The following is a 26407-nucleotide window of genomic DNA, read 5'->3' as shown; positions in this document are numbered from 1 at the left end:
CGAGCACGATCTCCTGGAATGACCATGGCTCAGAGCCCACCTGTAGGACAGATAAAAGGTGGTAAGTAACGGCCACCACTGACTGCATTAGCCCAGGGCACCCGCAGGGCAGCCTGGCCAGCACAGACCAGGCTGGGACTCCTGGCTTCCAAGCGTCTGCACGCCCTGCTCAATACCCTTTACCCTTCCTCTCTCCTGCTGCCTCCATGCTTGCCCTCGGCCTCCCCGGGGGGCAAAGCCACGGCAGACCCCACCCCTGGAAGTGCCCTGTCCACTGGCTGAGGCCCCTGCCCAGCCTTGGAGCTGCCCTCCACCCCCACCCCGCCCTAAGAAATTACGACTATTCACCCCTGACTTTCCTAAAGAAAGACATCTAACTGGTTGACTAAAAGTGTGTTTTGGGGCATCTACAAAAGACTGTTCACAACAACTAGACAGTCAGGAACAAGACAGACACCCCAATACGTGGGGGGAGGATCTTAGCGGCGTTTCTTCTTTAAAGGAAAAAAAAAAACGCACCCTGAATTTCACCTCTTCTTCTGAGCCTGTCTCCCCAGGCGCGGAAACTTCGGAGGCCTGAGAGCAACTCCCAGCCCAGGGGAGATACCAAAGAGCCCGGCTGCTGACACCCCAGCTGGACCATCTGCCCTGGGGTAGGTCTGGCCCGGGTCCTAAGCATCAGGCAAAAGCCCCGTCCAGGCGCCAGCCCGCACCCCCCTCCCCCCAACTTTAGCACTTTCTGGAAATCATAAGCTCTCAGTAAAAAAAATAAATAAATATATATGTCTGTCTCTCTCTATATATATGCATATATATATGTATATGTATATGCACGGGAAGGCCCACGGCTGGGGGCCACGGCCGAGCCTCGGCCAACCCAGGCCCCGCTCAAGCCCACCCTCTCGGCGGCCTGGCGCGGCGGGCCCCTGCGCGACGCCCAGGTTGCGGCCCAAGTATTGCTGCCTGCCCCCGGGCTCCTGAGGTAAAAGAAGGTGAGACGGGGCGTCCGGCGCGGCCCCTGCCGCCTTCATCTCTTCCTCTTGCCCGCCGCGTCCCCCGGCGGCCGCTCCCCCGGGGCCGGCTGCGGCTCGGGCGCCGGGGCGGCGCGGCCCGCGTCCTTGCGGCGCTCGGCGGCCCAGGAGGGGCTCCGGGCCAGGCGGCGGGGCCGGGCGAGGCGCAGGCGGCCGGGGCCGGGGCCGGCGGCCAGGCTGCTGGTGCTGCTGAAGCGGCGCGCGGGCGTGAGCCCCGGCGGCGGCGGCCCGAAGAGGGACGTGAGCGACAGGCTGCTGAGCGTCTCCGAGTGCTCGCTGCCCGCGCCCCCGCCGCCCGCGCCCGCCCGGCCGCCCGCGCCCTCCTCGTCCGACGGGTCCATGGAGTCGTGGTGCGTGCAGCCCGGGCTGGTGGAGCCGCCGCTGCTGTGGCTGCGCTGGTGCGCCCGCAGCCCGCGCAGGCTGAACAGGCCCCGGCCCCGCAGGCTGAGGCGGCGGCGGGTGGCGGGCGACAGGCCGGCCCGGGGGCCCAGGGCGGGCGCGGGGGGCCCCAGGGCGCGCCGGGGACTGTCGCTCAGGGTCAGGCTGTCCTCCAGCGTGGTCTGCAGGCTGCCCGCCGAGCTGCTGCGGCTGGCCTCCAACGACGTGTCGCTCCCTGTGGCCTGGGGAGGGGGGTGGCAACGAGGGCTGAGGGCCGGCGGGTGTCCCCAGTCCCTCGGCTGGGGCAGGCTGCCCATCCCAGAGACGCGGCCACATGCAGCCCCTCCGATGCCTCAGGAACGCCCTTCAGAATACACCCAGGATGGCAGTGCTTCTCCCCTCCACTACAGTACCACCCATCCCAGCTTCTGGTGGCCCTCATGGTGGTCCCTGGCAGTGGCCTCGGACTGCACTCCCTGCCCCACCCCGTTCCTGGGTCCTCGGCTGTCAACCAGAGTCCTCTTACTTAAACACACTCACACGGTGGCCTGAGGACCCCAATCCAGCCCTCTGGGGAACTTTCTTCCCACCCTCCTCCCCCTCGATCTCCCCCTCCCCCCTGGACCCCTCCCCCCTGGCCACTGCTGCCTGGAAATCCCTTCCCCAGACACCCATGTACCTCACCCCTCACCACCTTCCCAGAGCCTTGAACTGCTCCCCCCATAACCCCTTCCTGGTGCGATGTTCTCCCTAGCATGTATCACTCCCAAATAGACTACGGGTTTTATGCATTTCTTTTGGCGGACCATCTCTCGTCTCGCACCCCTGCAACACATACACTGAACAGTACACTGTAAGCCATGAGACAGGGATTTCGTGTTGTTGCCCGCTGTAGCCTCTGAGCCGCGCATACAGCCTGGCACCTAGCTGGGACCAGCAGCGGGACTAGCTCGGGCCCAGCTCTGCTTCCAGCACACTGTGGGAGCCGGGGCGGCTCCTGCTTCTCCCTAAACCCTGGTACCCCACCCCCCTCAACAGCGTGGCCTTTCTGCCCTGTGCTCCGTGCCCTCTGCATGCCCAGGATGCAGCCCTGGCCAGTGCGGTACAGGTGATCCTACCAGCCAGACCTCCCATCCCCCAGACCTGCCCCTCCCTCTCCACCCTGACTCAGATGTCCCCCAGCAGGAAAGCTCCTGCAGACGGGGAGGTCCCCATACCTGCCGGAGGAGGCTACAGTTGACACTCGGTGACCGCAGGGATGCCCAGGAGCCCTGCAGGGCGATCTTGGGGAGGGTCCCAGCGCCAGGGCCCTTCTCCTGCCCTTTCTGGCTGGCAGACACCGCAGGATGGAAGAACTCCGCAGGCATGGGCAGGAGCGGGCTGGAGGGATCCGGGGAGAAGGGCCTCGGAGGCGCAGCTGGGGAGGGAGGAGAGGGGGCTGGGGAGTGGGCTCAGCTGGTGGGCCCCTGGAGGGTGCCTTCTAGGCCAGCAGGCAGAGGGCTTCCTCACAAATTGGCTGTGGAACCGAGGGCAAGTCTCCCGCTCTGAGAGTCGGTGTGTCCATTGCGAAAGCCAGAAAGAAACACTCAGCCAGCCGCTCTGATTCCTGGCCACTGGGCAAAGACAAGCTTTCAGAGCCAGTGGACCCAGGCTCGAGGATCCCTGAGTTCCTTCCTCTTCGAGACAGGGACCCCGGGCTGGACAGCTTGAATGTCCCAGCGGGGGAGGAGGGCTTCCTATTCTTTGCCGTCTTATTATTTAAGGAATACACAAACGGTTAACTAAAGGGGATGGGATTTTATTCAACCAGAATGGCTCCTGGGTCCTGTGCCCTGACTCTGGTCCAGGAAGTCTGGGGTCTTGGCAGCTCGGCCATCAAGGCCATTGGCTTTAGGGAGAGTCCTTAGAAAAGTCACTCCACCCTCAGCTCCTGCAATGAGCTCGATGCCAGGCCTTTGAGAAAGTATCTGGGGTGGGCTCAGGGTCTTGGGGGTCTCTCTACGGCTGGGCTCATCTCTCTGCCCTCTTCCCCAGCCAGTGCTGTGGAACCAGATTCCCATCACCCTCCAAGAGGACTGTAGGTGAAGGTGAGCCCGAGTGACGAACAAGGGAACTAGGTCCTCTGTCCTCTGCCCACAGCCCAGCCACAAGCCCAAAGCATGAACACAGGACGCTGAGGGTAGGGTGGAAGGAAAAATTTCAGGACACTTTACAGTGGGCTTTCCGATGTTCGAAATCACCTTATCTGAAGATCTGTGGGATAAACACCTCTCAAATTCAGCTCTAGAAAAATACCGCAATAATTTGGCAGCTTTCCTTCTGCTTAATAACAGCCATGTGTGACCCGTTTCCCTTTTCACCACAGCTCCTAGGAGCTCAGCATGAATCTCCCATTAGACCAGGTTGCCAGATAATTATTATCTCACCTGTCTGTATTATCTGGCTCTTTTATCACTGTTGTATCAGACCTGAGAGTCCCATCTTTTATTGTCCGTTAACTGTCTGGTTCTTTCTGGACTCAATATAATTGTCTGGGCAGAGACACTAAGAAAAACACTCAGCCAGCCCCTCTGAAACAGTCGCCAGAGATCGGGGCTGTAGGGAGCCGATGGGGGCTCCCCCCCTCACCTCGGCTGCTCTCCTGTTTCAGCCAAGACCGGACGGGATTGGACGGGACCGCCTCCCTCTCCCACAGGAAGTTCTCAGGATCCGACGAGACAGCCGTGTTGGACAAGGGGCAGAAGCACTCGCCCACCTCTCCTGCGTGCATGGGCTCAGGTATGTCTAGCTCAGCCTGCATGAAAGAGAGATAGGCGGGTTAGGGTGGTGGACAGGAGCCTGCCACAGCTGCCTTTATGCCCCTGCTCCACAGCCCTTTGCTCGGGCCACTCTCATTGCCCAAGATGGCCTTCTCCTCGCCTCTTCCACCTGGCCAACGATGGTCATCTTCCAAAACGCAGGTGAAAGGGCCCCACCTCCAGGAAGCCCTCTCTGGTGTCCCAGGCAGGTTGCAGTTTCCTGCTCACTCCTTGCTTGGCCCTGAGATCCCAAGGGTCTTCCTTGTCTCTGCAGCCAAGCGCCTGGTACAGACCCGGGCGCAGTGCAAAAGTCAAGTCCAAGTTGGTGAAGGTATCAGAAGACAGGTCAAGCGGCTGCAGGGGCCTCCCTGTGAGCAGGATCGTGGGCAGGCCCCTTCCCTTAGCCGAGCCTCGGCGTCTACATCCATAAATGAGAGAGTAAGCCCTCCTTCCTGGGTCTGGCACTCAGAAGCTGGCTGGCAGTCCTTCCGGCACTCCCTGGGCCCAGCCTTTGCTCAGGCCTGCAGCCCAAGGTGACCCTTGCCCAGCAAGCTCCTTCCAGAGCTGCCTCAGGGCCCCCTTCCAAGGCAGATGGACCCCCTATGACTTGCTCTATGAGCCTAGAATAAAACCCGACTACACCTGCCGGGGCCCAGTCAGGCCCCAGAAACAGTGCACCCCAACACCCTCTGTGGGAGAGCAGCACAGGGGTGCAGGGAGATGCAGGAAGGGGCTGAGTGGGGGTGGTGGGGGTTACAGGAGTTAGGGAGGGGATGCAGAGGGCAGGGAGGGGACTGGAAGCCGGAGCTGATGGACGATGGCCCAGGGGGACAGTAGTGCCAGACCCCGGCTGCCCTGCAATCTAGGGAAAAGAGGCTCTCACAGGCAGGGCCGCATCCCTACCTCAGTCCAGGCAGTGCCTCTCCCTCCACAGCTGCTCTCGGCCTTGAGGTCACAAGCCCAGTGGCAGACTTCTGCCTAAGTCTGCCAGATGAACCATGGCCCTTCCGGGTCTCTGGGCCTCCTCAGATGGCCCATCTCAGGGGCAGAGCTTGGGGACCAAGCTGGGTGAGGAGAGCAAGCCGCTTCACTGCTCAGAGCCCCCGCATTTACTCAAGTGCTAAATGGGCCAAGTCATCCCTAATGCCAACAGCTGGCACACAGACAAACTGAGTGCAAGCCGGCACATAGTAGGTGCTTGTCTCTGGAGCCCCTCTCCTCCATCCTCTTCAGCCTCGAGCACCCCTCCACCCCCCACCATGAGTTTGTCCTGCTTGGAACAACCCCTATTAAATGGATAAAAAATATCCAAAGAAACAAGGAGTAGCTGAGGCCGCTGAATGCCATGACTGGGGTCCTGGCTGGGCCTGCTGCTGTGTGCCTTCAGGTCAATCGCTCCACCTCTCTGAGCCCCACTGCCCTGAGCCCCACTGACCGACAAGAGAGGAGGGCCCGTCACTCAGCAGGTGCCGCTTACATTTTGGTGCGCTGGGAAGCAGCAGCGTCAGCCTGCAAAGACAGCCCCACTAGCCCACTGGGGCTGCTCACCCTGCTGTCTCGGGGGCCGAGTGGGCAGGCTGCAGGATCCTCCAGACTCAGGTCATCACCCAGCAGGATGGAGGAGGACTTGTCTGAGTTCAGGGAGAAGGCCTCCGTCTCGGCCAGCTGCACCTGCAGGAGAAGTGGCCACCTCAGGTCAGTCCGCAGGCTGGGATGGGGCAGGCCCGGTCCTCCAGAAAGACACAGGCAGGTGGTTAGAGGGGCAGAGATCTGCTGAGCGCGGACGCTATGCCACCATGCACAGGGGGCCCAGTCTGGACAGGGGGTGGGGGATAACACGATGGCGTCACCGTCGGCACAGTGCTAGGCCGGGGCCGGCCCGAGGGCAGCCTCATTGCCATGGACTATGAACTCCAAAGCTGGTCCACTTGCCCCTTGAAGCTGAACAGCGTCGGTCAAGTCGGCCCAGGCCCTTCCCTTGGGCTGGCCCCTACCAGGCTCCACGCCGCACCCAGCACAAGGCGCAGCGCCCTCCGAGCCGCCGTTACCTCTTGCTTGTCATGGTGACACTTCTCACAGCCGGCCGGCGAGGAGTAGTGATGGAAGATGGAGCCGGACAGGTTGTCGATGATGGTCAGCTCCCCCTCCAAAGAGTCCTTGATGATTAAAGAGACGCTGTCCAGCCACAGGTTCTCCTAGGCGGACGGGGACGGGGTGGGGACAGGCGGGATTATCGGCCGGGTCCAGGGGGACTGCGGGGTGGGCGGGGCCCAGCCCCCTTATCACAGGGTCACCCCATCAACGGAGCCGAACAGGGCGGGGCCCAAAACGACCCAGGTCTCTGCCTGAGGCCTCGGAAGCCCGGCTGCCCCTCCAGCCCCGTGGTGCCGCCCTCCGCACCCCTGCCCACCTGGGCCGGAGAGTAGCAGCGCCGGCACAGGCGGCCCTCGGCGTCGCCCCCGCCGCCCGCCCCACCCGGGCCCCGGCCAGGTGCCCCCGGGGAGCTGGCGGGCGGCCGCGGGCTGGGACCCAGGCCGTGGGCCATCTCGAGCTCCAGCTCGGCGTCCATCTCGGCGTCCTCCTGGGCCTCCTTGTTGCTGTCGTCCAGGTGCTTCATGAGCACGGCCACCACCACGTTGATGAGCACGAACTGGGCCGTGAGCACGAAGCTGACGAAGTACAGCGGCGACACAAACTGCAAGCTGCTGAGGCAGCTGCGCTCGTCGTGGGTGCAGTCCCGCAGCGTGTCCTGCGCCCGGGGCGAGGCTCCGTGAGGGCCGCGGCCTCACCTCTGCCCTCCGTGAGCCCCGCCCAGGCCAGGGCTCTCCACCGGGCGAGGACGCGCGGTGCCTGCAGCCCCCGGCCCTGGGCTATGGGCCCCAAGGTCCCTCTGGCCCTGGGCGGAGTCGTGTCCCCGAGAATCCGAGCACTGATCCCAGAGCAGCAGTTGGGGGTGGACGGAGAACGCTTTCCGGGCTCATCTCCACCTCGCTGGGCTTCAGAGCCCCAGGCAGCTCCCTGGGCATCCCGCGGCCCTGCACTCCCCTCCTGCATGCAGTGGAGTGCTGGGTGGGAGCCCTAGCTGTCAGGACCCTCACCCCCAGAACCCAGCCTGCTTGCTCCCTCCCCAGCCTGCCCACAGGTACCTTCATGATCCCATTCCAGTTGTCGCCAGTGGAGACCTGGAAGAGCGTGAGGAAGGCCATGCCGAAGTTCTCGAAGGTGGCATGCCGGCTCATGCCCTCGCATGGGTTCTCATCATTGCAGACTGAACGGAGAGAAGAGGTCAGCCCTGTCCCACTACAGAGGCCCCTGCCCAGCCTGCCCTGCACCAGGGCCTCCCAGCCTCATCTCAGGATCCCCAATCCTTAGAGGTGCGTGTAGATTGTGTCTAGCCCACAGATGGAGAAACTGAGGCTCAGGGAGGGGCACGCAAGCTGGCCCTCAGACTCTGGGGAGCCTGGCTCCTCCCCTCACTTGTGGATCAGGTCCTGAGAGAAAAGATGCAGGGATGAGGGCCAGCCCCTAAGGGAGCCTCACTTTCTGAAACCAACCCTGTGCAGGGCTGGCTCGGCATGAGCTGTGTCGCCCTCGGCCTGGGCCCTGCCCGCTCTGCTCACTGGGGCGGTGCTGGCTCAGGACGGCCACTGGCACATGGGGCCAGAGGGGGCATCCTGGGAGGTCAGACAGCTGGGGGTCTCCAAGTCAGGGGTCCACTGCACAGGCCGAGGGTATGCAGCTGGGTCCAGGCTAGCATCACTCAGAGGCCACTACCCACCCCGGGGGAGGGGGTCGATGGCCAAGGGTCACCCCCCCCGTCCCCCCACAGGCCTGCTGTGGGGGCATCTCCCCGATACAAAGACCCTGATGTGACACTCTGCCGGTGATTCCAGCTTCTCCACCCTGCTAAGGCCCTCCCCCAGGTCCCTTCCGCCCCCTGGCCAGCCCAGGCCTGCTGCGGGAGTCACTCACCCAGCTTCCCAAACAGCTCCACGCCCAGGGCGGCGTAGATAAAGAACAGCAGCATGAAGAGAAGGCCCAGGTTGCCCACCTGCGGGGGAGAGCAGAGGGCGGGGCCACCCTGAGGGTCAGGCTCTGTGCCCAGGGCTGCCACCCCCGCAGTGGCTTCCCGGGGGAGGCCAGGTCCAGCACGGGGCAGAGTAACAAAATGCATGTAGAGCCTTTCCCCTGAGCCGCCGGTTTCAAGCACTTCTGATGCATTAGCTCGCTTACTCCCCGCAGTGATCTATGAACTACATGCTACCCCATTCTTGAGATGAGAAAGACGCGTCCTGAGTGGTGTAGTGACTTGCCCGAGGTCACACAGCTAGTGAGTGGGAGGACTGGGATTCAAACCCAGCAGGCTGACCCCGTGCACACAATCACTCTTCCACACACGCGTGTGGTAGGTCACGTCCCACGAATGCATGCAGACAGCGGGGGTGTGTGTGTGTGTGTGTCTCAGCAACCATGCTGCTTCCTCCACGACGCCTGCCCAGATCCCTCCAGGAAGCAGTCTGACAGTGTGAGAGTAACCCGTGTGTCCCTGTCACCATGCTCTGTCCTTGAGAGCAGGGACATGGCTGGATTAAGTCGGATCTGCCTTCTCTGGCCAGCGCAGGGCCTGGCCATGGAGGGAAGTGAGCAGAGGAATCAGGCAGGATTGTGAGCCCCAGAAGCTTCCTGTAAACCCAGCCACCCCCATCCCACGGCTCCTGTGGGAACAAAATACTCCAGATTATAAACCTATTTCAAATCCATCCATACGCTGGAGACCCCCTGTAACTCATGCTATGGATAAGATAAGGCTCGAACGTATCCTTGCCCTAGAAATGGAATATCTCCTGGAACCCTCAGAAGGCCCGCATGAATAGAATCAGAAGAGGGTTTGCATTAATTGTTGAAAACTAAACCATGTTAACCACAACCTCCTAATGTTTCTCTGCTCCAGAGGAGGATTTCCTTCTGAGCTGTTGTACAATCACACCAATCGCGCCTAATTAAAAGATGCTCGCTCGTTAGCGGTACAAGCACTTACCGAGCACCTACGAGCAAGGAAGTGAGCGTGGCCCTGGCCCTCAGGGCGGCTTCCCACCCTCTGCAGGCCCAGGTGAGCAGCGCTTCTTAACCAGGAAGGACCTCACCTTCCCCCTCAGTGCCTCCTTCACCCTCAGCGTCTCCCAGAGCCAGCTCGTTGGCCTCCCTGCCTCCAGCCTCTCCTGCCACCCACTCCTAAAAGGCAGCTCTGCTGGAGGCCTCCCTTGTCCAGAACCTCTCACGATGCCCACTGCCCACAGGATAAAGCCCGAGTCTGCTGTCCTGGCATCGAAGCCCTTTGTGACCTAGCCCCCTGGACTCCCTCCCAGCCTGATCTTCCCACCCCAGACTCCGGCCAGCTGGAAACCAGACCACATTTGCATATTCTGTTCTCCCTACAGGGAACACCTTCTCTCTGGCTTTACCTGGTAAATGCCTCTGCCCCATCCCTCAAAGCCCAGGTCACAGGTCACCTCCTCTGAGGAGCCTTCCTTGCTGCCTCCTCCCTCCGCATGGGGCAGAGCCTGGTGGGAAGTGTCATTTTCATAGCACTTTACACAGAACGGAGAAAATGTCCAATGTCTATATGGCAGCTAATACATTTGGAGGGTGAGTCCCCCATCCTACGTGGTACTTGGCACGTGTGTCTCTTCAAGTGCTGATGTGACTGTAATTACTATTATGTTTCCTACTTGAAGCTGGGACCTCCTGGGCATCTCCATGTGACAAATTCCTCCGAAGGGGTTTCGTGTTAGGAAAAACCACACCTTTTCGAATGAACACCCCTGCTTGCTTTCCCTCCAGACCTGAGGAGAGCCGCGCTGCTTTCCCTGTGTAAGGGGGCTGCTGGGACGCCCACAGCAAACTTGAGAGCGGAACTCTAGCATCCTTAGCCCCTGTCCCTGAGACAATTAGCCTTGCTCCCGCCTTCCCAGGGCTGTTAATCTTTTATCCTCATTTTTATCGTGCTGGATTCGTGCCCTTTTTGTAAGATGCCTAAAATTCCTGAAGACTAGATGAGTCATAATGAATAAATGAATGTGTATGAGGCTCACCTCAGAGCAGAGGCCACCCTGGGGGGAGGGAGGAGGGGGGCCCTAAGGAGCCAGGACAGTGGGGGAAGGGAGCACTGGGATTGCGGAATTCCCCAGAGGATGAAACATGCACCCTCTGTGGCCCTGACCCTCTCTCCCTTCCACTGGCCAATGGGATGGAGGTGGGGGGAGGGGTGTGATTTCCTACTTCCTAGGGTTTCCACCCGGGGTCAGGGTCTCATACTATCCCCACCAAACATGTCATATCTGAACCTCCCATTCACATCACCACCTCCTTCTGCCAAGCCCCCCTGCAAGGTCAAGCTCAAAGTCCCCTGATGTCTTCCCTGATTTCCCCGAGGAGTGTCAGGACCCCCCACCTTCCCCACACGGCCCTGAGGCAGCCTGGAGACTCCTGAGGGCCGCATATGGGTCCTCAGCGCCCAGCTCAGGGCCAGGAACAGAGCAGGCACTGTGAGCCCTTGATCAGGAAGAAAGAGGCAGAGGGGGGCCTTTCCCTCTATCACAGCCCCGGGCTCAGGGCCGGCTGGAGAAGGGAAGTCAGGGCCTGTGAGACACCGGCACCAGCCTGGCGGGCCCCCAGTAGGAGGGACTCTTACCTGGGGTAGAGCTTGCACCACGGTGTCCAGCAGGGCGCGCATCCCCGTGGCCATCTTCAGCAGCTTCAGCACTGCGGGCGACACCCCACCCGCGCACTCAGACCAGGGCAGCGGGGGTGCGCGGGTGCGCGTGCGTAAGTGAGGAGGAGAAGGGAGACGCCGGAGGAGCGTGTGAGCAAAGGGGACCGCTCTGTGATGCCGCACCATACGTAGGTGGGTGCCGCTGAACACGGGTGTGCACAAAGACACGCGTGCACGAGGTGCGGATGTTGGTGTGAATGTGTCCAAGAGAAGGAGGGCACACACACACGGTGGGACCGAAGTGTGTCTGTGAGCCCATAATTCACCGAGATGAGCCACGGTGCCCGAGTGCCCACATTTCTCCCTTCCCTCTGGCTAAAGAGGGCTCCAGTGTTCCGTGCTGAATTTCTCCGCACCCCCCCTCCCCGCCCCGGGAGCCTGGAGGCGATAAGCTGTTGCAGGTGGGGGAGCAGAAGAGCAAGAGGCACCCGGGCCAGCACTGAGGCAGGTTTGTGAAAGGAGCGGAGGCCCAGTTTTGGGGTGAGGGGGAAGCGAAGGTTGTAAGAAGCACTGGGGACTGTGCGTCCCAGCCAGTGCTGGACCCATGCCCGTGAGGAACTAGAGTTACTTCCCGGTGTCTTCCCAGATGCCCTGAGTTCCTTTCATCCCAACCCGAGACTGGTCCACATGGGTCATGGTGTTACAGGAGGCGGGTGTGGACAGTGGGCGGTGTGCTGGACAGAGCAGTCTGTGGACAAGGGCACGTGAGTGTGTACACATAGGGGGCAAGTGTGTGTGTCTGGTAAGTGCTCCTCCTGGCTGCTGTTCTCCCTGCTCAGCAGGAGGCCCGTCATGCCCTCATGCCCCTCCCCCTGCCTGCCCCCACCCCATCACCCTTGCCCCTCACCCCGGGCGATGCGCAGAACCCGCATGATGCGGATGATGGTGGGGTTGATGGGCAGTGCTGCGTTGATCTCAATCTCCTCCAGCGTGATGCCCATGACGGATAGCAGCACAATGGCCAGGTCCAGCTGGTTCCACCTGCTCGGCCGGGCAGAGGAGGGCAGGGGTGGGAGGCAGGGTGAGGGGTACTCTGGTTTAGAAATGCCTAGGTTGGGAGGAGCATCCCAGGTCTCCACCCTCCTACTATGGCCCGCGGGGATGTGTGGCCACCCTCCCTACTAGCCCCACCAGACCCCACTGGGTCTGACTCCCTCTCTGCCCCCAACAGCCTCCAATCCCTGAAACAAGAGCTAACTAGGCTAAATAAACATCTCTGGCCTCCTGCAGAGGAGGAAGAATGAGCTATGACTTCTAGATCGGAATCCTGAGCCAGCTGCTCCCTCCATGTGACCTTGGTCTAGTCCATCAACTTCTCTGAACCTCACTTTTTCCTCTGAAAAGAACTAGCATGAGGTATGCCCTGTTCTGCCTGTGGGTTATGGAGGACCCATGAGAGATGAGCTGAAGAGAGGTGGGAGAATGCCCTGCATCCACCTGGTGGGACCATAATCACTTCCTGTTCAGAGCTACAGGCAGCACCTGGGGGCCTTGGCCGTCAGTGCCCATGTATTGGTTCCCCTCCTCCGGATGCTCCAGGCTTCCCCAGGGGTCAGGACTGCTTCCCCATCCCACAGGCCACTCCATGCTGCCCTAGCCCAGCCACGCTGCTCACCGATCCTTGAAGAAGCGCCTCAGCCCAAACGCCACCAGCTTCAGCACAGCCTCCAGCACGAACACAGTGGTGAACATGTAGTTGCAGTATTTGAGAGCCGTCTCCAGGGACTATGGAGTGCAAAGAGAAGCATGATCCAGACCCCATGACCTGCCGCCCACCTTCCTCCACTCGGAAAGTCTCTGCTTTTTAAGGGGAGAATTTAGTCCATTCGCATTTAATGCAATGGCTTCTCTATCTGCTTTAATTCCCTCTATTTTAATTAATGTGCACTATTTGTTTTACACTCCTGTTTCTTCTTCCCTATATCTGCTGATTTGATCCAGTTAGCCCTCTTTGGAGGCAGTATGAGGCAATGGTTAAGGGTCACGGTTAAGAACCAGGCTACTTAGATATGACTCCTGGCCCAGCACACACTCCCTATTCACTAGGTGACCTTGGGCAAGTCACTTGACCTCTCTGGGATTTAGTTCCCAAATCTATAAATGGGGGATGATAACACTACCTACCTCAAAAAGTTGCTGTACAAATTAAGTGAAGTAATAGTCCAGTGCTGGGCACACAAGAAATATTTGGTATTGTTACCCTACTTCTTCATGTTAATTTGAAAGGTCTACCGTTAGTGTTTATTCTGCTAATGGCTGCCTTCCTTTCCCTGAATTTATAATACACCTCTCCTGTCATTTAAAATAAGATACCAATTCCTCACCTGGAGGCTCTGCTTCACCCGGCTCTAATATGTTGAAGCTTTTAGAATGCATTTGTCCCTACATGCCCCTCACAAGTGCTGCAGGCAACTTGCTGGGAACTTGTCATTCTCCCCCATGCCAGTGTTTGCTTCCAATGGTTTGGCCACAGGAATGCCTCTCCCCCAGGCTCCATACGCCCGGGCAGTAGTGGAGGCCACGTGGTAGGCCTTAAACGCAAATCTGAGTTCTAGTCCTGGCTCTGCTACTTATAAGCTGAGTAATCTGGGCAGCATTATTTCCTCTGAGCCTCAGTTTCTTCCTCTACAAAATCTGTAGAAAGGCTCCTCCCCCAACTTTGGTTGCTGTGAGCATTAGAGTTAATATTTGTGTGTGTCCTGAAGTGTCACATTGCACACATCACTACCACTGGTACCCATGTTCAAGGCTGGGCCCAAATGACACACCTCCCCACTCACCAGGAACAAGTGACATTTCCCTTTCTCTCATTTGTCCTACCAGACCATGAGCTTCCTGAGCACAGGGCCCCAAATGGGGGTGCTGCTCAGACCCTCCTGCCTCACCCTGTCCCTGGGGCCTACTGAGGACCCAACCCTACCATGTGACCTCAGGGTGGGGCTGGGCCCGGGGCTCACCGTGGGCTGATTGTAGTGCTCCAGGGACATGGTGACCACATTGAGGCAGATGATGAAGGTGATGAAGATGTCCAGGTAGTGGCTGGTACACATGGAATGGATGAGCAGCCGGGTGGGACAATAGGTGGCATAGTAGGGCAGCCGCTGGGCCTCTGTGGGGGAGGCAGGGGGTGGGGAAATGGCACAGACCACAGAGGGTTGGGGCCCAGGTGGGGGAACAGAGCACATGGAACAGCACAGGGGAGGGAGGAAGCAAGGGGAGAGATGTCAGAACACTCCAGGCCCTGAGAATCAGAGTTAGGTCTCCTCCGCCCAGCCAGGGGGCGGGGGACACACAAGGAGAAAGGATAAGAGGTGGGGGAGGACAGGACAATGACTGTTCCCATCTACCCCAAACATGCCCATGGCAGGGGCTCCGGGTCTGCTGGGGGGAAAACGGGGGTCCCACAGCTCAGGGCTATGCATCCAAGCCTTTGGCCACCAGGGGGTCACCCGTGGACTCGTGGACAGCAACAGGGGATCAGGTCACCTGGACAGGCAGATGCTGAAGGAAGGGGCAGGGCCAGGGGCCCAGAGTCGACCCTTGTTCCCTTCCAGCCCCCGAGGCCCAGAGGCTGGGGTCAGACCCAGGCCCCCGGCCGCTGCACTGGGAGGGTGAGGATCCAGGCGCAGGCAGGGCAGGCCCCGCCCTCCGCAGCCACCCACTCACTCCTGCGCTTCTTCTCCAGGCGCCGCAGCCGCTTCTCCTCGCGCCGCCGCGCCTCCTCGGCCTCCTGGTGCTGCCGGCACTTGTGGAAGTTCTCCACCACGACGCCCACAAACATGTTGAGCACGAAGAAGCTGACGATGAGCAGGAAGGAGATGAAGTAGAGCAGCATCCAGGGGTTGTGGTTGGGCACGGGCTGCGGGGAGCAGAGGGGGTGAGGCAGGCGGTGGGGCGCCGCGGTGCTGAGCCTCGGGGAGCTCCCACAAGCCCACCCCGGCTGTAACATGCTCACTGACTCCCACTGCCCTCAGCTCAACTCCAGCCCTTGCTCTGGACACACAAGGGCCTCCTGACCTTCCAGCCCTGCCGAGTCCCTCCACCACCTCCTGCCCTCGACTCACGACTCCCTGAACGTGGGGCTCTCTCACCTCGGGCCTCTCCCCGCTGTCCCTCTGCCAACTGGCTCAGCCCCTCTCCTCCTCCTGCACTTGGTTCTAGACCCACAAGGCTCTGACCCTCCCTGCAGAAGCCAGCGTGGCGTGCTCTCCTGCACAGCAGGGGGATCTGTGAAGCAAATGCAACCCTGACTTACGCTACCCAAGAGCACCTTAATGGTGGAGGATTCAGGCTAGGATGGCGAGGGATGGGCCATGGCTGACAGGGGGAGACACTGGGCTGCAGGTCCCGCTGATGCCAGTTTTAGACAACTGGGCCTCAGAGACACCATGTCCCTCCCCCACTGCCCTCTGCCCAGGCCCCAGCCCCCCCCCACCTGTTGGTCCACAGCAACAGCGTCCAGTCCATTGTACATGATGTTCACCCAGCCGTCCTTAGAGGCCAGGACAAAGAGGGACATCAGGGCCTGGAAGACACAGGAAGGGGAGGGCCTGGGGTGGTAGGTGCAGACAGCTCTCCATTTTTCTGCCTTCAAGAGGCAGAGAGACAAAGAGGCCTTCCCTGAGATGACAACAAACCATTCCTGAGGACCTACTATGTGCCTGCCACATACCCTGTGGACACTGCTACGGGTGGAGGAGCACTAGACCAGGAGTCCTGGGTTCGGTTCTGAAAATGAACTCAAGAAAACTCATGGGCTCTTGTCCCCTCGCCCACAGAATGTAACTAATGCTTAAGTGCCTGCTTGCCAGGTCTGCTGAGACTTGAAACTAGAAGGTTCCTGACAAACATGAGGGGCTCTGGCACCATCACCCCAAGCTTGCCTCTAGCACCTGAAAACAGGAGCTTACGAGAGAAGTCAGGAGCCATGGGCACCGCCCAAGCTCTGCCACTCACGGGCTGAGTGACGTGGGGCAAGTTCCTCAGCTTCTCTGGGCCCCAGCTTCCTTGTCTGTAAACAAACTAATGCGAGACTTCAAATGGAGGAGTGCCTAGGAGACACTGGCGAAGGTTCCTACACAGATGGCAGGCCAAGGCACGCTCGTGTCCCCTCAACAGGACTATGGGCTGGTCCTATAGCAACAGCACAGTGCCTCGCACACAGTAGGTACTCAATAAAGGCTTCCTGAGCCAGACGGCACCAGTGCCGTTCTTGCAGAGCCCCGACCACCAGCGGTTGACCAGAGGTCACACACCCCACTCCAGAAGCTCCCTGGAACTTCCAGCACACTCGCTCATTGGTTGTGGCCCAGGGCCCCGGGGAAGCGAAGTGGGGTTCTGGGATGGGTCTCCTGCCCCGCACGGGCCCCTCCTTCCCCGTGCCCGGGGCACAGAGTCCTCCTCTCCCCTTCCAGTTGGAAATGGTGCTGAGGGCTGCCTGAAAAGGGCTCAGGCCCAGGAGATCAGAGCAAGGGACACAGAAGGAGACATTGTGGCCAGGGAGGGACACGAGGCCCTCACATGCCAAGGGGCAAATGTTCCTGTGGGCTCTGGATCACAGGGGCCTGAAGTGCAGAGCCTGGGCCCGGGGCACACACCGCTGCTATCGCTTCCCCATTTGCAGACAAGGGCACCGGACCGCAGACACCGCGACTTGCCTGAGTGGCCCAGCGAGCAGCCAAAGGCCCTGGGCCGTGCTGTAACTCCCCCAAATATGCGCTGAGAACACCTGACCTCTGGCTCCAGGGGCGTCAGCCTGGCATCAAGCACACCCGGGATGGGAAAGCGCTAGAGATGCTCCAGGGGAACAGGGCCCGGGGCCTGGCACTGAGCTCAGGGAGTCGGGAACAAGCTCATAAAATGCCCCCACAGGCTTTCCCTCAGCTTCCTGGAACATCATCTTTTTTAAACCTCTGTTTTATCAACCGTTGAGTCGTTAACAACTTGAAAGGCACTGCTTCTGGAACATCCGGAGGGGCTGGGGGAGCTTCTGTGTCCCAGTTCCTGACCCCCTTTCCCTGCCCACTCGCTGCTTCTCTACGGCCCCATGGCTCCTCTTTCAGGGGGCATGAGGAGTGGGACCCCCGGCCATGTGAGGTGAGAGTTCCCATGGCATCCAGCCAGAGGGTCCCCGGCAGAGGAGCAGGACACAGGCCCGGGGTCCCACAGACCCAGATCCCGTTCCCTCCTTGTGCGACCTGGGGAAGGCACTCCCCATCTGATCATACCCAGCCACCTGGCCGGGCCCTCAAGAAACAGCAGCTGTGGGGCGGAGGGACGTGCGGGGGGTATGAAGCTCTTTGGAGACAGCCCGCTGGGGGTTCTTATCCAGGGCACTACCTGATGGGCCACACCCAGCAGGCCCCCAGGAAAGGGGACCAAGGGAAAGGCAGGAACTGGGCAGGGGGTCTGACCACCCACTGAGGTGGAGAGCAGAGTAGATGGGTGCTGGGGGAGGAAACCCACCCTGGGCCAGGGGCTTGCTATACTTTGTTACCACTGCCTGCCTGACAGGCCATCACATTCCCATTTTACAGACAAGGAAACTGAGGCTCAGAGAGCCCACACCTACAGTAAGTGGCACAGAGCTGGGATTCACACCCAGGTCTGGCTGTCTCTAGAACTCCTGTCAGGGTCTCCGGGGTAGGGGGTGGGGGCCAGGAACCAATGTTCACTGCAGCACCTCCTAAGCCCATGTACTCTGAGACGCTGCACTCAGGATCTCTAAGCCTCACGCTGCCTGTGAAGTGAGTTCCACCCACACCCATTTTGCAGAAGAGAAAACCGAGCCTGGACAGGAGAAGTCACAGGGTCAGTCCTGGCAGAGCAGGACCCCAGCCTGATCTGTGATCCCGGGCTGTTGGCGCTGAAGAGCTTGTACCCCCATCCGCTGGGGGGCGGGGTCAGGGCAGGGGTATGTGGGCGGCGCTCACCTGGCCCAGATTGTCAAAGTTGTACTTGTGGTGGACCCAGCGGTAGTTGGCGGCCACGCAGTCAGAGCGGTTGGTGATGTTGCGGGTGTCCACACCCAGACAGTGGTAGAACTTGCCCTTGAAGAGCTGGGGGGAAGGACCACAGGGTTAGTGGATCCATCTGCCAGTGCTCCCAGGGGTAGGGGATGCACGTCGGAAAAGGGACCCACTTCCTCTGTGCCGTAACCTGGGCCACACCATCTCACCAAGTTCCCCAACGTGAGGTAGGGCTACTCTCAGCCCATCTCACGGATGAGGAGACTGAGGCCCAGTGGTGTTACGTAATTTTCCCAAAGTCGTATGAGGTTTAGGAAGGGGCAGAGCCAAGGTCTGTCTGATTTCTGGGCTCTTTCGCAAACCTTAGTACTGGGAATGTGGGCAGGGACTCCACGGGAGAAAGTTGCCTGCATATCCCTAAGGGTGAGAGAGAGAAGTAAAGGGACCCTCTCTCGGGACCCAAGCACTCTGCCTGGAAGGGGCAGGGCCACTGTCCACATGGAGTCACGTCAAGCCCTCCTGCCCAGGTGGCTATTACAGATCTCTCAGCAGCCCCAAGGGACACCTGTGCCCAGAGCTCCTCCACACTCCACCCCGAACACAGGGCCAGGCGAGGAGCCTGGGGGCTTCAGCTCAGGACTCAGACAAGAAAGAGGAAGGTCTCAGCTTAGCTCAGACCCCAGAGGGCCCAGGTCATTCTGGCCATCCCCCCGTCACACACTTTTATGATGTGCCTCATTCCTCCTCCCTGTCTAGCCCTAAGGCCCCATCCTATTCCTGGCTCCAAGCCAAAATCCCAGTTAGCTCAAGGCCTTGCCTGTGTCAGAGACTCTCCATGGTCTCTACCCCCAAAGAAACTAGCCCCAACTTCTTAGCTGCCATTCCAGGTCTCTCCCACCTTGGGGCCCAGCCCACCGTCTGGCTCCCGTCTCTGCACCAGCCATATAGCTCCTGAGCTCACCCCCACACATCTGCCCACTCTCCCCTGAAACACCTTCCACCCGCAGACAGAGTGTGGAATCACTTCTCCTTCAAGGCCCAGTGCCCAGGCCACTTCCTCCAGGATGCTTTTCCTCTCGCCCCCAGCCCAGCCCTGTGTTTCTGTGTAGCTTGGACCCCTGTGATCCCATTTACCCAGCCTTCTTTGCACTCCGACATTGAAGTCTGTGTCTGCCCCGCTCCCTGGACTGGGAGCTCGAGGCTGGGAGGGTCGTGGGTGCTCTACTAGGGCCACCTGAGCCCCCAGGTTGGTCAACACAAGGTCGGGAGAGTTGAACAGGAAATGTGGAGCCTCTTCCTTGACCACGAAGCTCACCCCAGTGCCTGCCCAGCCTGAGCACCCCTCACCTGCACCCCCAGGATGCCGAAGATGATGAAGAAGGCACAGCAGATGAGGACGATGTTGCCAATGGGCTTGAGGGAAGAGATAAGGGTCTCCACTACCAGCTTCAGACCAGGGGCTCGGCTGATGACACTGGAGGCAGACAGGGGCCAGAGGCACCTTAAGCCCACAGCCATGTCTGGAGATCGCACCCACTTTGCCCAGAGTCACCAGGGCAGAGAACCCCAAACCCCAGAGCTATATGTACAGCAGGGCACTATGCCCTAACTCCATCCCCTGGGGGTCCACACCTCACCATCATCTGGAGACTGAAGGCTCGAGATGGCAGTGAGCCACCCAGGGACACACAGAAAGTGGGTAGCAGTCCTGCGGGCTACCTTCAGCCCCGCCTTTCCAGCACCCTCCTCCTGCCAGGGTCTCCAGGCTCCTCCCCCAGGAACATCAACAGCCTGGTCCCTGTCCCCGCTAATCTGGCATGTGCTACCAGAAGACTGAACGGGTAAGGAGGGCCGGAGCGAGGGGTCCACTTAGACCCCCGGGAGCTTCACTAGACTGTGCAGGGCTTTCCCCATCCGCGGAGGAGGAGTCCTCACCGCAGGGGGCGTAGGGTGCGCAGGAGCCGCAGGACCCGAAGGACGCCTAGGATCTTGGCTCCCCCAGCCGAGGCCACGGAAACCACGATGTCGATGATCGACACGAACACGAGAAAGCCGTCTAGCACGTTCCAGCTACTACGCAGGTACGCCTGCTCACCGAAGTACAAGCCCAGCGAGACGACCTGGGGGCGGGGCGATGGGCGGAGTCAGCCGGACTCGGTGATTGGGGACGGGGTGGGGTGTGGCTAGCCTCAGCGAGGGGGCGGGGCAAGGTCAGGTGGGGCTGGATGGGACCAGTCAGGCAGAGGGCTGGGCAGATGGTCTGGCAGGGGACACGTGCCCCACCACCCCCTGAAACACAGGCCCAGCGGGCCACCCCGTTTCCTGCTGCCCGCACATCTGGCAAACCCAATTCAAAGCCAGGCGCTCTGGGAAGCATCCGGAAAGGAATCCTTCCCCTGTGCCCCACACCTCCAGCAGGTACCCACATTACACGGTAAATGTTTTCCTACATGAGCCTTTCTCGCAGGATGTGAGCTCCTGCAGAGTGAGGACGTGGCTGACACCCTGTGGGTCCCTGGAGCCCAACCCAGGGGCTGGCACCTAACAGGGATGGGCCTCCCAGGCCCCCCGCGGAATGTGGCTGATGGGCAGGTGAGTGACAAGCTTTTGGAGAGGCTCGTCCAGAACCAGGGTCCCCAAGCCGGGGGCGGGAGAGGGTCCCAGGTGAAGCCGGGAGCTACCTTCAGCGTCATCTCGCCTACAAAGATGGCTGTGAAGATGTAGTTCGACACAGTGAGGAAGATACGTTCCTGAAAGAAGAGAGCTCTCGTGGGCCCAGGGGCTCCCAGAGCTGCTCTGCCACCTGCTCAGGCTCTAGCCTGCAGCCAAGGGGCACCCTGCTGTACAGTCTCAGGAGGCGTCCGTCCCCCCCGCCCGCCCCAAGGCAAGCTCCTTCTTACCACACCTCCGTCCATGGTGCTTGGTGTTGGGTCTGGCTGAGCTCTCCCAGCCCCCCAAGCCCTGCACAATATCCCAGGCAGGCCCTAGGGGCCTGCCCCTCTGCCTTGTCGCCTGCCCTGCCCGAAGGCCGCAGCCACTCACGGTGCTGCCAGCCTCGATCTGGGGCCTCTCCAGGGCGATGGTGATGCAGTTGAGAAAGATGAAGGCCAGGACGATGTAGTCGAAGAGCTTGTGGGCAATGATGGTCTGACACAGGACTCGGAACCTGGGCGAGGAGGGGTGGGCATCACGTGAGTGTCAGTTTGCCCCTCGCCTCAGCCGGAAAAAGGCAGAGGGCCCAGGCACACATGGGGACTAGGATGGCTTAGCGGAACTGACATCTCTCTTCTCTGGCCACACAACAGGTGGTGACTTTGTGGCTGCTCAGGGTGCCCCCTTGGAGCGGCCTCCCCTGAGCACACGGCAAAAACCGGCACCGCAGGAGAAAGGGCATCCGCCTTGCCCTGGCACTCAAGGCCTTCCAAACACTGCTGCAAATCTCTGAGCCCTAACCTCCAGCCACTCGGACACACATTCCCTGATACCCTCTGCTTCTGCCCCCAGGGCCTTCCCCCACGCTGCTCCCTCTACCTGGACCACAACCCCTGCTTCACCTACTGGAATGCTCTCTGCCTCCAAAACCTAGCACAAAGGCCTCCTCCTCCAGGAGGCCTACTGATGCCCCTTCCAGATGGGAGCACCCCAGGCTACGTGAGGATTTGTCCAACATGATGCCAGCACAAGAATGGCCCAGACTAGGGATCTAGAACACACAGATCCTCCCCTTCCCTGGCAGAACCTCCTCCACTGGACCAGGAGGGTCCTCTGGGGTACAGAACACCCTCCACCAATAGCTTTGCCTGGCTTTGCAGAAATCTCTCCCTCCCAGCCACGCCAGCCCCCTACTCTGCCTTCACACCAAGCCTGGACTTGCCCACCTGTTCTCGGGGGAGAAGAGGTAGACAGACCAGTCCTCGCGGACCTCGCACCAGTTAGGCTTATAGACGTCAATCATCTTGCGGACGCGGAAGCACAGGGTCTGGCAAGGCGAGGATGGAGTGCAGACAGGTCAACACTGCGCAGAGCTGCCCGTCTCCGCCCACCCCAGCCATACACCAAACTGGGGCCACTGGATGACCTGCGAACTCTCCCAGCGAGGCCAGGACCCTCGCCCCACCCAGGGCAGGCAGGGAAGGAGGGGCTCTCTACTGGGGGTGAGGGTGGGGGTTCACGTGGGGGGGGGCGTCTGTCCCGCGCTAGCCCCGCCCCTCGGGCCCCGCCCCCGCCGACCCTCGACCCTCGTCTCTGGCCCCTGGCCCCCAGCCCCACTCACGTAGTCGATCTCCTCCTCGTCCTCCCCGCGATCCCGGCGGTCGTCCATCTTGGTAAAGACATCCTTGGCAATGCTGGGCATCCTACCGTTGCAGTCTTCGTGCCCAGGCGCCGGGCCCACCGCCCGCCAGGCCGCCCGGGGATGGGCGCCCACGGCAGGCACCAGCTCGGCCAGGTCCATCGAGTCTCTGGTGTCGAGGGACAGCGTCCGGCGGTGGTGGCGGTGCCGGTGCGCCGGGTGGGGGCCGTGGTGCACGTGGTGGGCGTGCGGAGCGTGCAGCGGCGCGGCCCGCGGCGGCCCCTCATCCCGGGCGCCCTCGCAGGCCCGGGGGCCACCGCCGCGCTCCGCCGAGAGCAGGGACTCGTGCTCCGCCGACAGCGGCTTGTGCTTGAGGCTGTTCCAGCTGGAGCGGCGGCTGGCCCAGGCCCCACTGCGGCCCCACGGCCCGTAGTAGGAGCTCCGGGAGCTGGACTGCAAGGAAGCCACCACACGCACAAGCCACTGTTGGGGCTGAAGGCAGCCTGCACACCCACCGAGGCCCTAAGAGGGCCACCGGCCTGGCGAGTGGGTGACAGAACAGGCTAGGCCCCAGGGGTCCTCTCCTTGCCTGGCTCTCACTCACGGACATGTGGGCACCTCTAGGATGTGGCCACATCTCCTCCCACCACCTCACTTCCCTTGAGAAAGCTACAGCAGGTTAGGGTGGTCTTCCCAGTTTACAGGTAAGGAAAAAGGCTCAGAGAGGGCTGTAACTGGCTCGTGGTCACACAGCTTGAAAATGGCAGAGGCCAGATTTGAGCTCTGGTATGCCTGACCCAAAGCCCAGCTCTTTATCTGCACTTTGTGGCCAAGATACAAACCTAATTCTCCATAAGGGACCTACTGGCACTACTCATTCATTAACTCACTCATTCATTCTTTGTTGCCGCATCCTACTTTGCCGCTGAGCACCCAGGAATGCAACGGACATGGTCCCTGCCTGGTTCTAACGGGAGAGTCTGGTCCCCTAAACCTGGGCACCAGCCTGAGGCTGGACTGACAGGCACTTCTCCCCTGGGTCCCTCACCACACACCCCAGCAGGGAGCACGCATCCAGAGCACCCCACAAGGACTCACGAGGGAGCGCTGGTCATAGCTCGTCCGGCCCAGTGACATGACACTGCTCTTGCGGGAGCCCAGGGCCACCAGGACAGGGTCCGGCTGCAGCGAGAGGCGGGGGGCGGGGGCGGCTGCCCCGGGGGGGCCCAGGTGTCCACCCAGCGGGAGGTTGGGGTCCAGGTGCCCATTGGGGGTCATGGGGATTGGGCAGAGCTTGGGATCTGGAGGGGTGAGATGGAGACAGAAAGCGGGGACAAACAAAGAACAAGAGCAGAAGAAGTCATGAGACAAAGAGACAGGGATGGGAACAGAAATGGAGTCTTTCTGGGGAGACCTCCTCCACCTTCCCGGTTGGACCCCATGCCATGTGCCTCTCCTCCACCCTTCCTGGAGAGCTCTCAGCTTGCTTTTTTTTTTTTTATTTTTCTAAGTTTTTTTAATTTTAGTTCAGTATAGTTAACATACAGTGTTATAGTGGTTTCAGGTGTATAACAGAACGACTCAACGATTCTCTACATTGCTCCTCGGAGCTCATCACGTCAGCTTTCTTTTTGGATGAGCGGATCCCTTGTCTCCTGTGTTCAGTGCCAGCCCCAAGCTTCACCCAGCCTGGGAACCTCACTCCTGGGCCCACTTCAGGAAGCAAGGCAAAGACGGTCCTGCCCACGTACCAACGATAACAGTGGCCCTGGGTGGGGGAGGCTTGTTCCAAGCTCCCCAGTGGTGCCAACAGGACCAGAACCCAAGTGTCCTGAGGCCCGGGGGCTCTTCCCAACAGGCCACACTGTGGAGGGGTGAGGGTGAACTGCGGCTCCCTCTGTGGCTAGAATTCAGGAGGGCTATGAATGTCACTGACCTCTTCTGGGGGGTTTGCGTGTTTCTTTCCATTATGAATGTAGGTGAACCACAGAGAATTAGCAGTCTGGGACCCTGGGCTTGAGGGGAAACCCGATGCTGTGCCCTTCACCCACCCAGAACTCTGGGGAAGGGTCCTGGTCCCCTAGGTGCCAGTGGAGACCTGTTTACCTCCACCGCCATCCAGGCCTTCCTGAAGCTTGTCAAACTCCTCCATGTTGGATGAGCTCTGGTCCTCATCCGAGTAGGAGCGATTGGCATCACCCTGGGAGACATCCCTCTTGTTGGAATGCAGGTTGGCTCAGCCCTTCCCTCCCTCCAGAATTTTTCAATGGGTGTTTCACCCGCATTTTACAGATAGGGAAACTGAGGCTCAGAAAAGGAAAGCAAGAAGCTCACGAGGACCTGGGCCATAAACCCGCATCTGCCTGACTGCAGGTATCCCCTAAGCCTCAGAGAAGGGAGGAGGCAGGATCTAGACCTTAGGGGCTTTAGAATTTCAGGAATGGAGAGACCTAGTCCTACACCCCTGGGGGAGAGGCAGGGATCCGAGATGCAGCCTCCATTTGCATGCTTCCTGTGATAGAAAGCTCACCACCTAATTGGCAACCCCCTCCTTGGGACCTTGTTACCCGATCGATGTTTGAGTCGCAGCCCTCCCCCCCCACACCCAGTCTGGTGCAGGCCCCATGGGGGTGCTTCCTCTGCCAGGGCTGCAGTCACCTCTGCCTGGAAGCCCTCCACCAGGATGGCCACCAGGAGGTTGAAGAGCACATAGTTGCCGAAGGTCATGAGGGCGACAAAGTAGAGGGAGGCCCAGGGGGAGGTGGAGGCCATGCCATTGTACAGGACAACGTTCCAGTCCTCTTGGGTGAGGATCTGTGGGGGAAGGGGGAACACAGCTCAGCCCTGGGGTACCCCCAAGCTCCAGCCCAGCCCGAGGGCAGATGGGAGTCCACAGGGTGGCAGAGCCACAGGCATGGTGCAGCCCACGCACACCTACAGCACCTTCTTACACGCGTCTGGGCACGGCCAGGGACCTTGTATTACATGGTCCTAGCTGGCAGTGCGCCCACCTGGCCCCTCGCTCACACACCCACTGCTCTGCCCACGGGCCCCAGCTCGCACACAGCCCATACTTGCTGCCCTGACTCTCGCTCCCCACTGATGGGTGTCCTTCCTGGCTGTTTCGCCACAGCCCCATCCTCTCCACACACTATCTGCTCATTACCCCCGGCCCCTGCACAAGCCCACCCTTCCTCCTCCTGCCCCCACCCCTGCACCGTGTGCCAGCCCTTGATGCGCACACTCATTCAGTCATGGCTCGGTTATATGTGGGGAAATAGTCTCGGAGGAGAACCCCAAGGTGCCCCAGTCCTGGGGTGGGAGTGGAGGGGCAAGGATGGGCACCAGGTGGTCGCTCCGGCTCCCAGAGCCAGTGCAATGCCAGCCTGACCCCGCACCCAGACCTGTCTGCTGGAGGCCAGAACTGAGGGGCCTCCCTGGCAGGTCACCCGTCTTCTCTGGCTTCCCCACGGGGCCACCTCTGAAAAGTAATCGAAGCAGCGGTCCTGGGAGAAGCCCCTTCCCCTGACACACAGGAACACATGCTGTCGCTCACCTGGAACACCGTGACGATGGCCCAGAGCAGGGAGTCAAAGTTCTTCCTGTCGGGGACCGTGTCTCCCGTGTCTGTGCGGAGGCTGAATTTGCAGCCGAAGATGTGCATCCCAAGGATGCTGGGGGAGGAATGGAGGCGGCTCAAGGGGCCCACCCACCTCGTTTCATTCTCACAACCACCCAGTAACATGGCAGGGGGCAGCACCGGCCCCATTTTACAGACGCAAACACTGAGGCTCAGAGGCCAAGTACTCGCCCCGGGCCGTCGGGGACTAAGGGATGGTGTCGGGATTCACACCCAGCTGCAGGGTGTCTCCCGGGGAAGCCGGCCCAGCCATGCTCCCCCAGGCTCCCGCCGTGTGGTGCCCGGGGCGGGCGGGGCTCACCTGAAGATGAAGATGAAGAGCATGAGCAGCATGCAGAAGGTGGCCACGTTGTCCATGGTCTTCATGAGCACCACGAGCTGGCGGCGGAGCGCGGGCATGAAGCGCACCAGCTTCAGCACCCGCAGCAGCCGGAAGGTCCGCAGCACCGACAGGCCGCCATCTGCCTGCCCCACGATCTCCCAGATGCTGGCGGGGGCAAGCGGGGCGGGGGGGGGGGGGGGGGGGGGG

The 26407-nt window shown here is 60.6% G+C and overlaps 1 protein-coding gene across 1 annotated transcript in view; it reads right to left on the bottom strand.

Annotated features, from left to right (window-relative positions):
• Nucleotides 1–1027: 1027 nt before the first annotated feature.
• Nucleotides 1028–26407, bottom strand: part of CACNA1I (calcium voltage-gated channel subunit alpha1 I) — a 102126-nt gene continuing 76746 nt past the window's right edge. The window contains exons 11-36 of the mRNA XM_040637569.1: nucleotides 26180–26365; nucleotides 25795–25912; nucleotides 24897–25052; nucleotides 24345–24438; nucleotides 23337–23539; nucleotides 22221–22691; nucleotides 21826–21926; nucleotides 20990–21113; nucleotides 20629–20697; nucleotides 19883–20067; nucleotides 19295–19421; nucleotides 17912–18037; nucleotides 15415–15504; nucleotides 14646–14838; nucleotides 13937–14088; nucleotides 12595–12704; nucleotides 11827–11960; nucleotides 10899–10969; nucleotides 8180–8258; nucleotides 7354–7475; nucleotides 6618–6956; nucleotides 6256–6402; nucleotides 5756–5878; nucleotides 4038–4203; nucleotides 2627–2826; nucleotides 1028–1651 (exon numbers count right to left, since the gene is read on the bottom strand). Coding sequence (XP_040493503.1) covers nucleotides 1028–1651; nucleotides 2627–2826; nucleotides 4038–4203; nucleotides 5756–5878; nucleotides 6256–6402; nucleotides 6618–6956; nucleotides 7354–7475; nucleotides 8180–8258; nucleotides 10899–10969; nucleotides 11827–11960; nucleotides 12595–12704; nucleotides 13937–14088; nucleotides 14646–14838; nucleotides 15415–15504; nucleotides 17912–18037; nucleotides 19295–19421; nucleotides 19883–20067; nucleotides 20629–20697; nucleotides 20990–21113; nucleotides 21826–21926; nucleotides 22221–22691; nucleotides 23337–23539; nucleotides 24345–24438; nucleotides 24897–25052; nucleotides 25795–25912; nucleotides 26180–26365 — 4510 coding nt within the window. The remainder of the gene's footprint in view (nucleotides 1652–2626; nucleotides 2827–4037; nucleotides 4204–5755; nucleotides 5879–6255; nucleotides 6403–6617; nucleotides 6957–7353; nucleotides 7476–8179; nucleotides 8259–10898; nucleotides 10970–11826; nucleotides 11961–12594; nucleotides 12705–13936; nucleotides 14089–14645; nucleotides 14839–15414; nucleotides 15505–17911; nucleotides 18038–19294; nucleotides 19422–19882; nucleotides 20068–20628; nucleotides 20698–20989; nucleotides 21114–21825; nucleotides 21927–22220; nucleotides 22692–23336; nucleotides 23540–24344; nucleotides 24439–24896; nucleotides 25053–25794; nucleotides 25913–26179; nucleotides 26366–26407) is intronic.

This window comes from Ursus maritimus, unplaced genomic scaffold (genome assembly GCF_017311325.1).
Source record: "Ursus maritimus isolate PB19 unplaced genomic scaffold, ASM1731132v1 scaffold_21, whole genome shotgun sequence".
NCBI lineage: Eukaryota > Metazoa > Chordata > Mammalia > Carnivora > Ursidae > Ursus > Ursus maritimus.
This window is presented reverse-complemented; position numbering and strand designations above follow the sequence as displayed.